At 44.5% G+C, this 15,736-nt stretch overlaps 1 protein-coding gene across 2 annotated transcripts in view; it reads left to right on the top strand.

Annotated features, from left to right (window-relative positions):
• The window catches only part of CRHR2 (corticotropin releasing hormone receptor 2), a 235,035-nt gene that overhangs the window by 83,497 nt on the left and 135,802 nt on the right, over nt 1–15,736 (top strand). Inside the window, exons 1-2 of one of the 2 annotated variants that reach the window (XM_060782650.2) lie at nt 778–1,251; nt 1,359–1,478. In XM_060782650.2, coding sequence (XP_060638633.1) covers nt 1,164–1,251; nt 1,359–1,478 — 208 coding nt within the window. In that variant the 5' untranslated portion in view covers nt 778–1,163. Of the gene's footprint in view, nt 1–777; nt 1,252–1,358; nt 1,479–15,736 lie in introns of those variants that run through there. The other variant, XM_060782649.2, reaches the window with a different exon arrangement.

Genomic DNA, 15,736 nt, shown 5'->3' with positions numbered 1-15,736 from the left:
GGAGGGTTTGGATTGTGTCTTCCTACCTGGAAAGGTGGAATTGATTTTTGGGAACCACTTCCAACCATAATGGAATATGGACTGTCTGGTGGTCTGATGGAGTCTCCATCTCTGGAGATTTTAAAATAGAGGCTGGATGGGCATCTGTCGAGAGGGTTTGGATTGTGTCTTCCTACCTGGAAAGGTGGAATTGATTTTTGGGGACCATTTCCAACCATAATGGAATATGGACTGTCTGGTGGTCTGATGGAGTCTCTATATCTGGAGGTTTTAAGTAGAGGCTGGATGGGCACCTGTTAGGAGGGTTTGAATTGTGTCTTCCTGTCTGGAAAAATGGGATTGGTTTTTGGGGACCCCTTCCAACTATAATAGATAATAGATGGAGTCTCCTTCTTTGGAGGTTTGGAAGCAGAGTAGGGTTTGGATTGAGTCTACCAGTCTGGAAAAATGGGGTTGTTTTAGGGGGACCCTTTCCAACTATAATGGAATATGGACTGTCTGGTAGTCTGATGGATTCTCCTTCCCTAGGGGCTTTTAAATAGAGACTGGATGAGCATCTGTCAGGAGGGTTTGGATTGTGTCTTTCTGCCTGGAAGGATGGGAGTAGACTCGTTGACCCTTGGGGTTCCTTCCCACTGTAGGATTGTATGAACCCCACCTCGTGAGTTGTGCACTGTATCACACCCCCGCTCTCTTTGATCCCATTTTGGCATCCCTTGTTGATCGCTCCAGGGATGATAATCTAGGCAATCATTGCAGATGATAAAATTGCAGAGGCACAGGGCTGTCTGGCTGTCTGGCTGGTTCGCTCCCTCTCTCTGCTCCCTCTGTTGAAATAGATGCCAACTGAGAAGGTAGGGAAAGAGAAGGCATCAACCAAGGCAGGACGCCCCTTTCCTTGGGCACCGGCTGTGATTTTATTGGCTCCTGAGCGGCTGTTTAAAGCCGGAGCGCTTGGAGGGTTGTTGCTCTCCTCAACCCGCCCACCCTCCAAGACAGCAGAGAGAAAGAGAGAGATGTGTTCACATGAGTCTGGAGAGATTGCCACACTTTAATCGGCAAAGAAAAAGGCAGGCAGAAACAAAGAAAGGGACCTGAAAGAAGTGCGACCGGCTCGTTCTATCTCTCCGCTCCAATTGGGCACACTCCAGGGCCGGACAGCGATGAACGAGACTATCATCCTCCAATACTTCATTGAGGAATTGGATGCTAACTGCAGCCTTTTGGATATGATCCAGGATGGCTTTGACGGTAGGGATGGAGGAAAGGGGGTAGGCATTTTTGGGGGTGGAGGGAGGTCAATGTTCCTTTTGTTGTGCCTTGCGAGTCACTGCCTTTCTCTTTTCTCTCTTTTCAAGGTCCTTACTGCAATGCCACCATCGACCAGATTAGGACATGCTGGCCAAAGACAGGCGCCGGAGAATTGGTGGAGAGACCTTGTCCGGAGTTCATCAACGGAGTCAAATACAACACCACGCGTAAGTCCAAAGAAACTCTCTTTCCCCTTCTCTTCTGCGGATGGTTTTGTCCCTAGACACTGATTTTGAAATAAGATCCTCATCTGGAAGCATTATATAAATAAGGATTCCTTTTTGCATGCTTTTTTCTCTCTGGGAAATGGGGTCATTGCATTCCCAAAAATCCTTCCTTCGGTGCCTGGTTTTGCTCTGAGTTCATTGACTTAGCGCTGTTTTGTCTTTGGAGAGTTTGGTTGGCTTTGGGTTCATTGATTGAGCCCTATGTTGTCATTAGAGCAGTTGTTCTCAACCTTCCTATTGCCGCGACCCCTTAATACAGTCCCTCATATTGTGGTGACCCCCAACCATAACATTATTTTCGTTGCTACTTCCTAATTGTCATTTTGCTCCTGTTATGAATCGTAATGTAAATATCTGATATGCAGGATGTATTTTCATTCACTGAATACTGAACGAAATTTGGCACAGATACCTGATATGTCCAAATTTGACTACAGGTGAAGTTGGGGGGTGTTAATTTTGTCATTTGGGAGTTGTAGTTGCTGGGATTTATAGTTCACTTACAATCAAAGAACATCCTGAACTCCACCAGCAATGGAATAATAATAATAATAATAATAATAATAATAATAATAATACTTTATTTATACCCCGGTACCATCTCCAAAGGGACTCAGTGCGGCTTACAAGAGGCCGAGCTCAAAATACATCAGTACAAGTAATACAAGCAATAACAATTACAATGCGAAGCAAAATACAAATACTAGTACAAAGCAACTAAAATAAATCTCATACACAAATACATTAACATTGAACAATTGAACCAAACTTGGCACACAAGACTCCGATGACCAACAGAAAACACTAGAAGGGTTTAGTGGGCATTGGCTTTGAGTTGCTGGGATTTATAGTTGCTGGGAGTTTTAGTTCACCTACATCCAGAGAGCACTGTGGACTCAAACAATGATGTATATGGCCCAAACTTGTCATGAATATTTCATATGCCCAAATATGAACACAGATAGAGTTAGGGTGAAATATACCTTGATATTTGGGAGTTGTCATTGCTGGGATTTATAGTTCACCTACAATCAAAGAGAATTCTGAACTCCAACAATGATGGAATTGAACCAAACTTCGCACACAGAACTCCAATGGCCATCAGAAAACACTAGAAGGGTTTGGTGGGCATTGGCCTTGAGTTTGGGAGTTGTAGTTCACCTACATCCCGAGAGCACTGTGGACTCAAACAATGATGGATCTGGACCAAACTTGGCATGAATGTTTCATATGCCCAAATATGAACACAGATGGAGTTTGGGTGAAATAGACCTTGATATTTGGGAGTTGTAGTTACTGGGATTTATAGTTTACCTACAATCAAAGAGCATTCTGAACCCCACCAATGACATAATTGGGGCAATTCCCGCACAGAACCCCCATAACCAACAGAAAATACTTAAGGCCACCCAGTCCAACTCCCTTCACCAGGGCAAGAAAATGTAATCAAAGTCCTCCTGACAAAGAGCCAGCTAGCCATAGATATAGATAGATTGATATGATTCACACAGAGAGAGATATAATATCATAGATTTGAAAGGGGCGCCTAAAAAAGGACAATGTATGTTCCCGGGTGGGCAAACCAGACAATCCCCTGACAAAGAAACAGCAAGAAATACTGTTTACCCACAAGCAGAAAGACATGACATATATTAGAAACCAACACTTGCTCATTACTTTATTTTCCAGATCATCATATTGGGCCACAACAACGCATGGCAGGGACAGCTAGTTTGAAATAAGATCCTCATTTAGAAGCATTATATAAATAAAATTTCCTTTTTGCATGCTTTTTCTGGGAAATGGGGTCATTCTGTTCCCAAAGATCGGCACATAAATTCCTTCCTTCGGTGCCTGGTTTTGCTCTGAGTTCATTGACTTAAAGCTGTTTTGTCTTTGGAGAGTTTGATTGGCTTTGGGTTCATTGATTTAGCCCTATGTTGTCCTTAGAGAATTCGACTTGCTTTGGGTTCATTGACTTGGCTCTGTTTTATCTCTTGGGAAGTCGAAACCTGGGAGTTTGTAAAGCACAAAGCACTGACAAAGAATTGCAATGCACACCAGGGAGGAGCATGGTCAGTTTCGGTTAGGCTGTTCCAATAGATCCTATGACATCTTAAAGAAGCCCAAAGTTGTTGAAGGCTTTCATGACCGGAGTCACTGGGTTGTAGTAGGTTTTTGGGCTGTATGGCCATGTTCCAGAAGCATTCTCTCCTGATGTTTCACCTGCATCTATGGCAGGCATCCTCAGAGGGTGTGAGGAACAGCTTAACAGAAACTAACCAGACCTCACAACCTCTGAGGATGCCTGCCATAGTTGCAGGTGAAACGTCAGGAGAGAATGCTTCTGGAACATGGCCCTACAGCCTGGAAAACTCACAACAACCCATTCACTTCCCTAGTTTCCAACAGACCTCACAACCTCTGAGGATGCCTGCCATAGATGTGGGTGAAACGTCAGGAGAGAATGCTTCGAGAACATGACCATATAGCCTGGAAAACTCACAACAACCCATTCACTTGCCTAGTTTCCAACAGACCTCACAACCTCTGAGGATGCCTGCCATAGATGTGGGTGAAACGTCAGGAGAGAATGCTTCGAGAACATGACCATATAGCCTGGAAAACTCATAACAACCCATTCACTTGCCTAGTTTCCAACAGACCTCACAACCTCTGAGGATGCCTGCCATAGTTGCAGGTGAAACATCAGGAGAGAATGCTTCGAGAACATGACCATACAGCCTGGAAAACTCACAACAAACCATTCACTTGCCTAGTTTCCAACAGACCACACAACCTCTGAGGATGGGTGAAACATCAGGAGAGAATGCTTCGAGAACATGACCATAAAGCCTGGAAAACTCATAACAACCCATTCACTTGCCTAGTTTCCAACAGACCTCACAACCTCGGAGGATGCCTGCCATAGATGTGGGCAAAACATCAGGAGAGAATGCTTCTAGAACATGGCCATACAGCCCCAAAAATCTACTACAACCCATACTCAAAGTTGTCCTCTCATGAGCTTTCATAAGATCCCCTGGTTGCACAATGGGTTAAACCCTTCTGCTGGCAGGACTGAAGACTGACAGGTCGGAGATTCGCATCTGGGGAGAGCATGGATGAGCTCCCTCTGTCAGCTCCAGCTCCCAATGCAGGGACATGAGAGAAGCTTCCCACAAGGATGGTAAAACATCAAAACATCTGAGCGTACCCTGAGCAAGCTCCTTGCAGATGCCCAATTCTCTCACACCAGAAGTGACTTTCAGTTTCTCAAGTCTCTCCGGACACGAAAAAACAGAGCTTTCATGTAACACAAGGCTAAAAGCCACAAAAACTCATGCGATATTTCTCCGAAAGGTAGCCAAGTTCTCTTTTTCAGAGGGAATCCCATTAGTGTGTTAGCTAAATGTTAGTCAATACACTATTGATGCAGATATTGATACAAACTCCTGAGCAGTGGTAGTAAAAAAATAGCTGAATAACGCAGTGTAGAATGTTTGCTTTCATGGAAGGAATCACCTCCTAACGAAAGATTTCCCCCAGGCAGCAATCAGCCAGGCTTTGAAGCTGCAAGGCAATTCAGTGCTAAGCAAGCTGCCTAATTGCAACACAAGCATACAAGAGATTTTCCCCCCAACTTTGAACATCCCAGAGATATATAAACCTCATTCACCTAATGTATTGTCGAAGGCTTTCATGGCCGGAATCACTAGGTTGCTGTAAGTTTTCCAGCTAACACCTCCCAACAAAGGATTCCCCCAGGCAGAAATTAGCCGGGCTTTGAACCTGCAAGGCCATTCAGTACTAATCAAGGTGTATTGTCAAAGGTTTTCATGGCTGGAATCACTGGGTTGTTGTGAGTTTTCTGGGCTGTATGGCCATGTTCCAGAAGCATTCTCTCCTGACATTTTGCCCGCATCTATGGCAGGCACCCTCAGAGGTTGAGGGGTCAGTTGGAAACTAAGCAAGTGAGCTTTATATATCTGTGGGATGTCCAGGATGGGAGAAAGAACTCTTGTCTGCTCGAGGCAAGTGTGAATGTTGCAATTTGCCACCTTTCATAGTAGTGAATGGAAACAATCAGAGCCAGTTAACACCTCCCAACAAATGATTCCCCCAGGCAGTGAGAAGCCAGACCTTGAAACTGCAAGGCCATTTAATGCTAATCAAGGCAGCCAATTGTACAATTAACACGTACCTCAACCACCCTGGGCATCCCACAGATATATAAACCTCACTTGCCTAGTTTCCAACTGACCCCTCAACCTCTGAGGGTGCCTGCCATAGATGTGGGCAAAACGTCAGAAGAGAATGCTTCTGGAACATGGCCATACAGCCCAGAAAACTCACAAAAACCCAGTGATTCCAGCCATGAAAACCTTTGACAATACACCTTGATTAGTATTGAATGGCCTTGCAGATTCAAAGCCTGGCTAATTGTTGCCTGGGGGATCCTTTGTTGGGAGGTGTTAGCTGGCCCCAATTGACCTCCCAACATCTCCCAACAAAGGATCCTCTAGGCAGCAACCAACCAGACTTTGAAGCTGCAAGGCCATTCAATGCTAGTGGCCAATTGCAACCTTCACACTTGCCTCAAGTAGACAAGTTCTTTCTCCCACCCTGGACATCCCACAGATATATAAACCTCACTTGCCTAGTTTCCAACTGACCCCTCAACCTCTGAGGGTGCCTGCCATAGATGTGGGCAAAACGTCAGGAGAGAATGCTTCTGGAACATGGCCATATAGCCCAGAAAACTCACAACAACCCAGTGATTCCAGCCATGAAAACCTTTGACAATACACCTTGATTAGTATTGAATGGCCTCAACAGCTTCAAAGCCTGGCTAATTGCTGCCTGGGGGATCCTTTGTTGGGAGGTGTTGTTGTTGTTGTTCATTCGTTCAGTCGTCTCCGACTCTTCGTGACCTCATGGACCAGTCCACGCCAGAGCTCCCTGTCGGCCGTTACCACCCCCAGCTCCCTCAAGGTCAGTCCAGTCACTTCAAGGATGCCATCCATCCATCTTGCCCTTGGTCGGCCCCTCTTCCTTTTGCCTTCCACTTTCCCCAGCATAATTGTCTTCTCTAGGCTTTGCTGTCTCCTCATGATGTGGCCAAAGTACTTCAACTTTGTCTCTAGTATCTTTCCCTCCAGTGAGCAGTCGGGCTTTATTTCCTGGAGGATGGACTGGTTGGATCTTCTCGCAGTCCAAGGCACTCTCAGCACTTTCCTCCAACACCACAGCTCAAAAGCATCGATCTTCCTTCGCTCAGCCTTCCCTAAGGTCCAGCTCTCACATCCGTAGGTGACTACAGGGAATACCATGGCTTTGACTAGGCGGATCTTTGTTGCCAGTCTGATGTCTCTACTCTTCACTATTTTATCGAGACTGGACATTGCTCTCCTCCCAAGAAGTAAGCGTCTTCTGATTTCCTGGCCACAGTCTGCATCTGCAGTAATCTTTGCCCCTAGAAATACAAAGTCTGTCACAGCCTCCACGGTTTCTCCCTCTATTTTCCAGTTGTCAATCATTCTTGTTGCCATAATCTTGGTTTTTTTGACGTTTAGCTGCAACCCGGCTTTTGCGCTTTCTTCTTTCACCTTGATTAGAAGGCTCCTCAGATCCTCCTCGCTTTCGGCCATCAGGGTGGTGTCATCTGCATGGCTGGGAGGTGTTAGCTGGCCCCAATCGACCTCCCAACAAAGGATCCTCTAGGCAGCAACCAGCCTTTGAAGCTGCAAGGCCATTCAACGCTAATGGTCAATTGCAACATTCACACTTGCCTCTAACAGACAAGAGTTCTTTCTCCCACCCTGGGCATTCCACAGATATATAAACCTCACTTGCCTAGTTTCCAACTGACCCCTCAACCTCTGAGGATGCCTGCCATAGATGTGGGTGAAATGTCAGAAGAGAATGCTTCTGGAACATGGCTATACAGCCCGGGAGACCACAACAACCCTTTTGCTTCATAGCCTGGAAGCATAATTTTCACTCCTTTTAAATGATTCCTAGTTTGTTTGTTTTTTTTTTAAAAAAAGTTGTCCAGGGACTTCTCTGTGATCAAAGTCTATTCATTTCTGGCATTTCAACGAAATCATCAAAATGCGCTGTTCTTTCGGAAGAAGAAGATCGATATTTCCCTAGTTCTGAGAAGACAATAGCCTTGCTGCCAGGACTGTATAATGAAAAACGTTAAAATCCATGCACTTAATTTGATCATTTCGAAGCCCTGATATAAACAACTCTGGTTTGAGATGTAGTCTCATTTTGAAAATGTCTTGCACCAGCAACTATATATCAGTATTTCTTTCGACAAATGTGATAAAATTTTCCTTTTTTTGCTTTTGCATCCCTAACATGTACTGTACTTCTGGCTCATTTATACATCCTGTTGGAGACAAATATTACCTATATATAATTTAATATATTTTTCTTTAAGGTCATAACATGATATATCTTGTGGTTCTCAACCTTCCTAATGTCATGACCCCTTAATCTAGTTTCTCATATTGTGGTGACCCCCACCCATAAAATTATTTTCGTTGCTACTTCATAACTGTCATTCTGCTACTGTAATGAATCATAATGTAAATATCTGATATGCAGGATGTATTTTCATTCACTTGACCAAATTTGGCACAGATTCCCAATATGCCCAAATTTTAATACTGGTGGGGTTGAGGTGGGATTGATTCAGAGGCAGCCCTAGGTAATTTTCAACGGTAAGCAAACAGTATTTTGGTGCCCACCCCCCCCCCCAACCAATCATTGATATATATTTTCTGTTCATCGTGGGAGGTCTGTGTGCCATATTTGGTTGAATTCCATCATTGGTGGAGTTCAGAATGCTCTTTGATTGTAGGTGAACTATACATCCCAGTAACTACACTTACCGCACTTGCTCCCTTGCCTGGCCCGCTTTGGGTCCGGAGGCGTGCCTGAAGACACCGGCGTGTGCACCAAAAGTCATCTCTTCTCCTGACTTTCTCCTCAGCCATTGGGACCAAGAGAGAGAGGGGGAGAGAGAGAGAGAGAGAGAGGTGGAGATGCCCACCTTTCCTGAAGGTAGGTGCAAAAACAAAGGAGGGAGCGGAGGTGGGAGATACCTCCAGCCGGAGGGGCACTCTCTCTCTCTCTCTCTTGGTCCCAATGGCTGAAGAGAAAGTCAGGAGAAGAGGTGACTTTTGGTGCGCACGCTGGGGTCTTCAGACATGCCTCTGGACCCGGGTGGTCGGGTGGAGCAGGAACGAGAGGGGCTAGGCGAGGCTCAAGGGCCCGGCCCCTTTGGGAAGAGGATCGCCCGGCAGCGAAGCAAGAAAGCCGAGGCTCCCCCCAGACTGCTAGGGCTGTTGTGAGGTGAGGGGGTGCTCCTCAAATGGTGGTCGAGGGGTATTTACAGAGGCGCCTCTGCGACCCTGGCAAAAAAAAAAGTGTTCTGCAACCGCTTACTTCGCGTAATGGATGAGCCGCCCCTGGATTGATTTTGTCATTTGGGAGTTGTAGTTGCTGGGATTTATAGTTCACCCACAATCAAACTGCATTCTGAACTCTACCAACAATGGAATTGAACCAATATTGGCATACAGAACTTCCATGACCAACAGAAAATATTGGAAGGGTTTGGTGGCCGCTGACCTTCAGTTTTGGAGTTGTAGATATGATCCCAGATTATCTGCTTCTCCCAGATTATCTGACAATGGAGTCTCATATAATCCAGTTCAAAGCAGATGATCTGGGATCAGATCCTGGGATGCAGGGCAGTGTAGATCCAGGGAATCCAGCTTTCTTGGTTTCTCCTTTAAATGTTGGACTAAAACCCAAAGCTGAGTCACGCCACCTTGACATGGGAGGTCTCACTGCTGCCTCCATCCCAGACTAGAACAGGACGTTCTGCAATTTGAGTCTAATTTGCAGGAAGGCTCCGTGCCAAAGGAGCACATTAATGTGCCACACCTACAGACCGACAATGAAATCTGAAGAGGGCATTGGAGAAAAAGGAGAGATCAATGAATCTTCTCTCTTGGTCCTGAAGTTGTGTAGCCGGGCCTTTTCTTGTTGTGTTCTCAACTTGGGTTGCATTTACACTATAGAATTAATGCAGTTTGACACCACTTTAGCCATGCCTCAGTGCTATGGAATCCTGAGATTTGCAGTTTGGAGAGGCGCTAGCACTCTCTAGAGAAGGCTGGGCACCTTGTAAAACTACAACTCCCATGATTTCATAACATTGAGCCATGGCAGTTTAAAGTGGTGTCAAACTGCATTAACTCTACAGTGTAGATGCACCCTTGGGATGGGAATCATGCCACTTCCTAGACACTGTTGGAGTGAAACTCCCAGCATCTGTTTTCATTATTGTGCATGGGGAGGAAGGATGGGAGATATAGTCCAACGACATTTAAAGGGATGCACAGTTTTTGTTCTGGATGTTCCATTTGGGACAAAGAGGAAGTATCGCTAGGTATCCATCCAACCATAAACTTTCTAGCACTATGATTCCACGTTAACTGCAGAATAAATAATAATAATAATAATAATAATAATAATAATAATAATAATCTTTCACTATAGCTCAATGCCGTGGAATCATGGGAGTTGTAGTGTGGTGAGATTCCAAGGCTAAAGACATTGTAAAACTACAACTTCCATGATCCCACAGCATTGAGCTATAGTGAAAGTGGGGAAGTAAAAGTGGTGTCGAACCGCACCAATTCTACAGTGTAAGGCACCTTTATGGGATCCAGTTTAGGGATGGGCATTGAAACTTCTCAGCAAGAGATCCAAGGATGTGGACAGGGGCATGAAAAAAATGTTAGTGCTAGAATTGTGGAGCGTGGAAGGATTCTGTTCAAATCTTTCCCTTGCTGAGAATTCACTCTGGGAGGTTTTGCACAAGCAATGGCTCATCCTTGCACCCAAACCTTCCGCTTGGCAACGTGGGAGTGGAATTGGCATTTGTTTTGATCTTGTGCTACGTCTGAAAGCAAACCTGTTCTTGTGATCTGTGTTTTCCCACTCTACGCAAACTAGGTTTCATGATAGTAGAAATTAGATTGAGGTATCTGAAACTACTAGCTTCCCCTTTCCTCTTTCTGCACTTCTTCTTAATGCATTTATGCTATTGTGTTCTTTGTTCAGAGGGCATTTTCCATTGCCTTCTTCTGAGGCTGAGAGTGTGTGACTCATACAAGGTCATTACTGGGGCGCCTTCTACACTGCCATATAAAATCCACATTATCTGCTTTGAAATGGATTATATGGCAGTGTAGGAGCCCCTGATGGCACAGTGGGTTAATCTATTGAGCTGCTGAATTTGCTGACCGAAAGGCTGGCGGTTCGAATCCGGGGGATGGCGTGAGCTCCAACTGTTAGCCCCAGCTTCTGCCAACCTAGGAGTTCGAAAACATGCAAATGTGAGATCAACAGGTACTGCTCTGGCGGGAAGGTAACAGCGCTTCATGCAGTCATGCCAGCCTCATGACCTTGGAGGCGTCTATGAACAATGCCGGCTCTTCGGCATAGAAATGGAGATGAGCACCACCCCTCAGAGTCAGACATGTCTAGACTTAATGTCAAAGGGAAACCTTTACCTTTGTATGGAAGTGTAGACTCATATAAAGTAGGTAGTGTGAATTGTTTTTATATTTTATCTGATGTTTTAAGGCCCCCAGTGGTGCATTGGGTTAAACCCCTGTGCCAACAGGACTGAAGACCAAAAGGTCGCAGGTTCAAATCCTGGAAGAGGTGGATGAGCTCCCTCTATCAGCTCCAGCTCCTCTTACAGTGACTTGAGAGAAGCCTCCCACAAGGATGATAAAAACATCAAACCATCCGGGCATCCCCTGGGCAATGTCCTTGCAGACGGCCAATTCTCTCACACCAGAAGCAACTTGCAGTTTCTCAAGTCGCTCCTGACATGACAAAAAAAAATCTGATGTTTTTAATTGTTGTGTTTTATCTGTAATTTTTGGGCTTATCCCTTGCAAACCGCTCCGAGTCCCCTTGGGGAGATGGTTGGCGGGGTATAAAAATAAAGTTATTTATTATTATTACTATTATTATTATTATTATTATCTGACTTGATAATCTGAATTATATGGCAGTGTAGAAGGGGCTTTAGATGGCTTCTTTAAAGTTCAGACTAAAACCCAGAATGGATTCTACCCAATGGCTGGTGATACTGAATTGATTGGTTAGATTAGATCGATTAGATCAAGTAAGTAGCTTATGATACATCTAATGCTTTGATACTATATCTCCCATTAGCCCTAACCCAGAATTCGTTCTTGAAAGTAGCCAGGATCAGAAATTAGAGTCTGATTTATTGTGATTTATCTAGTTTACCTCGTTCAGACATAACCATAAATCATGCCTAATTATTTTAAACCAGGAGTGCTTATCCGTTGCATTGGGTTGCAACTCCCAATAACCTTAGCCAGCATCCTTAATGGTTAAAGATGATATAAGGGGATGGTTGCACTTGACTCATAGTTAATGCTGGGAAAGGATTGGAGAAGGAGGAAGGAGAGCAACCACCGTGAAGTTTAATGCTTGCAATGTTGCACTTAGGTTTTTGGTTATGTGCTATTTCTCATTTAGTGTCTTAATTGTAATTAAGCCTAAGGAAAGCTGGGGGAGGGCCGGGAAAGGACAACTGAGGACGGGTGAGATTATTGCAAGTGTGCTGAAAATGCAATAAAGCTGAAAGAGTAATAAAACAGAGCAACAGTAGCAAAAACCGGCCAAATGGGAATGCGTTTTGATAACAAAACATAACCTCTGGGGTGCATCATATAAACAGATTATTTGGAAGTCTGTGAAAATGATCCAGGAGGGGAACATTGCTTTGAGAGGAAACCCAGTCTCCTGTTTCCAGTTGTAGCTTTAGACCTCAGATACTGTTGAAAACATTAACCCCCATCATCCCTTCACACTGGCCAGGATTGATGGGAGTTGAAGTCCAGTCTAGAAGACTGCGTGTCCCTAATTCCTGGTCCCTAATTCCTGCGTGTCCCTAATTCCACCTTTTGGAAATGTTTCCAAAGGGTGATAAACATGGCATGCAAATGTGAGTAGATCAATAGGTACTGCTGGTCGCTTCTGTGGCGAGAAAATCAGCCGTCTACGAAGACGTTGCCCAGGGGACGCCCGATGTCTTGCAATCCTGCGAGGAGGCTTCTCTCATGTCCCCCACTGGAGAAATTACACTGCTTAGCCAGTATTGCACCACCTGACATCCGCCGGGATGTAGCAGCCAATAGTGAAAGGACCAAGGCAGAGGCATCTCCAGCTCATCCCCTGTTTGGGTATCAGCCAGCACGCCAACAACTTAAATCCAGACATAGTTTTTTAAGATCTACAGAGACACTCGCTGGAACACCTCAGCAAGCGAGAGTCCAAAAGTGGCAGGCTCAAACCCAGCACCTCAACCAATGACTGATACCAAATGAGAGACTCCCTCCTGGGCACACAGAAGACTGGGCGACTTGAAAGGCACTGAACAGACTGCGCTCTGGCACCGCGAGGTGCAGAGCCAACCTTCAGAAATAGGGCCGCAAAGTGGAATCCTCGACATGCGAGTGTGGAGAGGAGCAAACCACTGACCACCTGCTGCAATGCAACCTGAGCCCTGCAGCAACACCGGAAGCACTCCAAGTGGCCAGATACTGGTCAAAGGACATTTAACCAACTACCAAACTCACAAGTTGTGTATTTTTCTGTTTGTTTGCTTTGTTCTGTTAGAAATGTAATATAATGGACTGGGTGCTCTGACACGACAAATAAAATAAATAAATAAAAAGGTCTGCTCTGGCGGGAAGGTAAGGGCTCTCCATGCAGTCATGCCAGCCACATGACCTTGGAGGTGTCTGTGGACAATGCTGGCTCTTTGGCGTAGAAATGGAGATGAGCACCACACCCCAGAGTTGGACACGACTGGACTTAATGTCAGGGGAAAACCAACCAAAACATGGTAGTTCTTTGTCTTCAGCATTTGGTGGTACAATGCCTCTGAAAGTAGAGCATGTTGGAGGTTGTAATGTAAATTAACAGAAGCTTTACCACAGTTTCTGAACCAAAATATACCCCGCAGTATAATAATGTGTCACTCATATTTGTGTACCACAAAAGGAGTCATTAACAGGGTATTTGGGCTTGTAAAAGAAGCACTTTCCAAGCCGTCTCCCACCAGCAGAAATGCAGGAGAGGAGCATCACATGGCAAGTCCTAGCCAAAGACACTGTTTTCCTGCTGTCATTGCGACTTGCCTGCCTCTTGTGATCAGCTATCATTAATAGGTTTCAACTATGCAGTTATGGATTTAACATCATGTGATAAACTCCAACCAGAGACACTGTTGTTCTGCTGTAATTGCGATTTGCCTGCCTTGTGTGATAAGCTATTAACTATAGGATTCCAGCTATGCAGTTGTGGATTTTTGGATAATGTGTAGCTATTCGTCAATATATTTAATTCACTGGATTTGCAGAAGCAATTGCTACTCTGCTTTCTCCATTTACCATTGTACAATGATGGCATTCAGCAAAGAGGTGTCATAACGCAACCACGTACACAGATATGGAATTATGCCATGCAAAGAATCTTGTATTTTCCTATGTTTGAACTGTTCTTGGTATCGCTTTACTGTTTGATACCTTCTGTGCCGTGTAACAACACAGTAGATGGGGTTAGGAAGAAGGATAAAGATGGCTTGATATATCCCGAAAATATTGTTTCTAACTTGAACTGCCTTGAGATGGATAGATGGCTTCAGGAGAGAAAATTTGCACATTTTAATGAGCAGTATTTGCAGATGTCTGTTCAACGCGAAGTAGTGGGAAAGCCTGGCTTTTTAGGCAAAGTAGCAGCATCGGAAGGATTGTTGTGTCTTTGGGATCAATCAGCCAGTTCTTCTCACCCCAAATGTAACTTATCTCCAGGATAAAAAGGGCAAAATGTGCAAAACAATCTTGTAATTTCTCCTGACATGATGGTGGTGGTGGGAAAACACTCTTGAAATCCTTCATTCTTTAATGGCCATCCAACCTTTATTGTAATCCCCTTTGATTTTGTGAATCTATGCAGGTTGGGATGAACAACCAAATGTAGGCACAACAGTAGCACAGCAGGCTAAGCTGCTAGCTATAGAAAAAGCTGCTGACCGAAGGGTTAGCAGTTTGAAGCTGCAAGTCAGGATGAGCTCCTGACCATCAGTCCTAGCTCCTGCCAACTTAGCAGTTCAAAAGCAAGTAGATCAGCGCTTCTCAACCTGGGAGCGAGGACCCCTGGGGGGGTCGCAAGGGGGTGTCAGAGGGGTCACCAAAGACCATCGGAAAACACAGTTTTTTCTGTTGGTCATGGGGGTTCTGTGTAGGAAGTTTGTCCCAATTCATTGGTGAGGTTCTGAATGCTCTTTTATTGTAGATGAACTATAAATCTCAGCAATAACAACTCCCAAATGTCAAGATCTATTTTCCCCAAACTCCACCAGTGTTCACATTTGAGCACATTGAGTATCTGTGTCAAATTAGTTCCAGATCCAGCATTGTTTGAGTCCACAGTACTCTCTGGATGTAGGTGAACTACAACTCCAAAACTCAAGGTCAATGTCCACCAAACCCTTCCAGAATTTTCTGTTGGTCATGGGAGTTCTGTGTGCCAAATTTGGTTCAATTCCATCATTGGTGGAGTTCAGAATGTTCTTTGATTGTAGGTGAACTATAAATCCCAGCAACTATGACTCCTAAATGGCAAAATCAATGCCCCCCCCCAAACCCTACTAGCATTAAAATTTGGGTTTTTGTGCCAAATTTGGTCCAGTGAATGAAAATGCATCTTGCATATTATATATTTACATTATGATTCATAACAGTAGCAAAATTTCAGTTGTGAAGTAGCAACAAAAATAATTTGATGGTTGGAGTCACCACAACATGAGGAACTGTCTTAAGGGGTCGTGGCATTAGGAAGATTGAGAACCACTGTGTTAGACTGATATATCAAGATATCTTTTTGAACTGTTGGGGACAAAGATATGCCAATGGAAAAAAAGAACATGCATACATATACATAAACATATATATATATATATATATATATATATATATAGAGAGAGAGAGAGAGAGAGAGAGAGAGAGAGAGAGAGAGAGAGAGCAGAGTTTCAGAAGTGTTATTCCAGTTGCCCAAAA

This window comes from Anolis sagrei, chromosome 6, assembly GCF_037176765.1.
Source record: "Anolis sagrei isolate rAnoSag1 chromosome 6, rAnoSag1.mat, whole genome shotgun sequence".
Taxonomy (NCBI): domain Eukaryota; kingdom Metazoa; phylum Chordata; class Lepidosauria; order Squamata; family Dactyloidae; genus Anolis; species Anolis sagrei.
The sequence above is the reverse complement of the archived record's forward strand: the minus strand, read 5'-3'. Positions and strand labels throughout refer to the sequence as shown.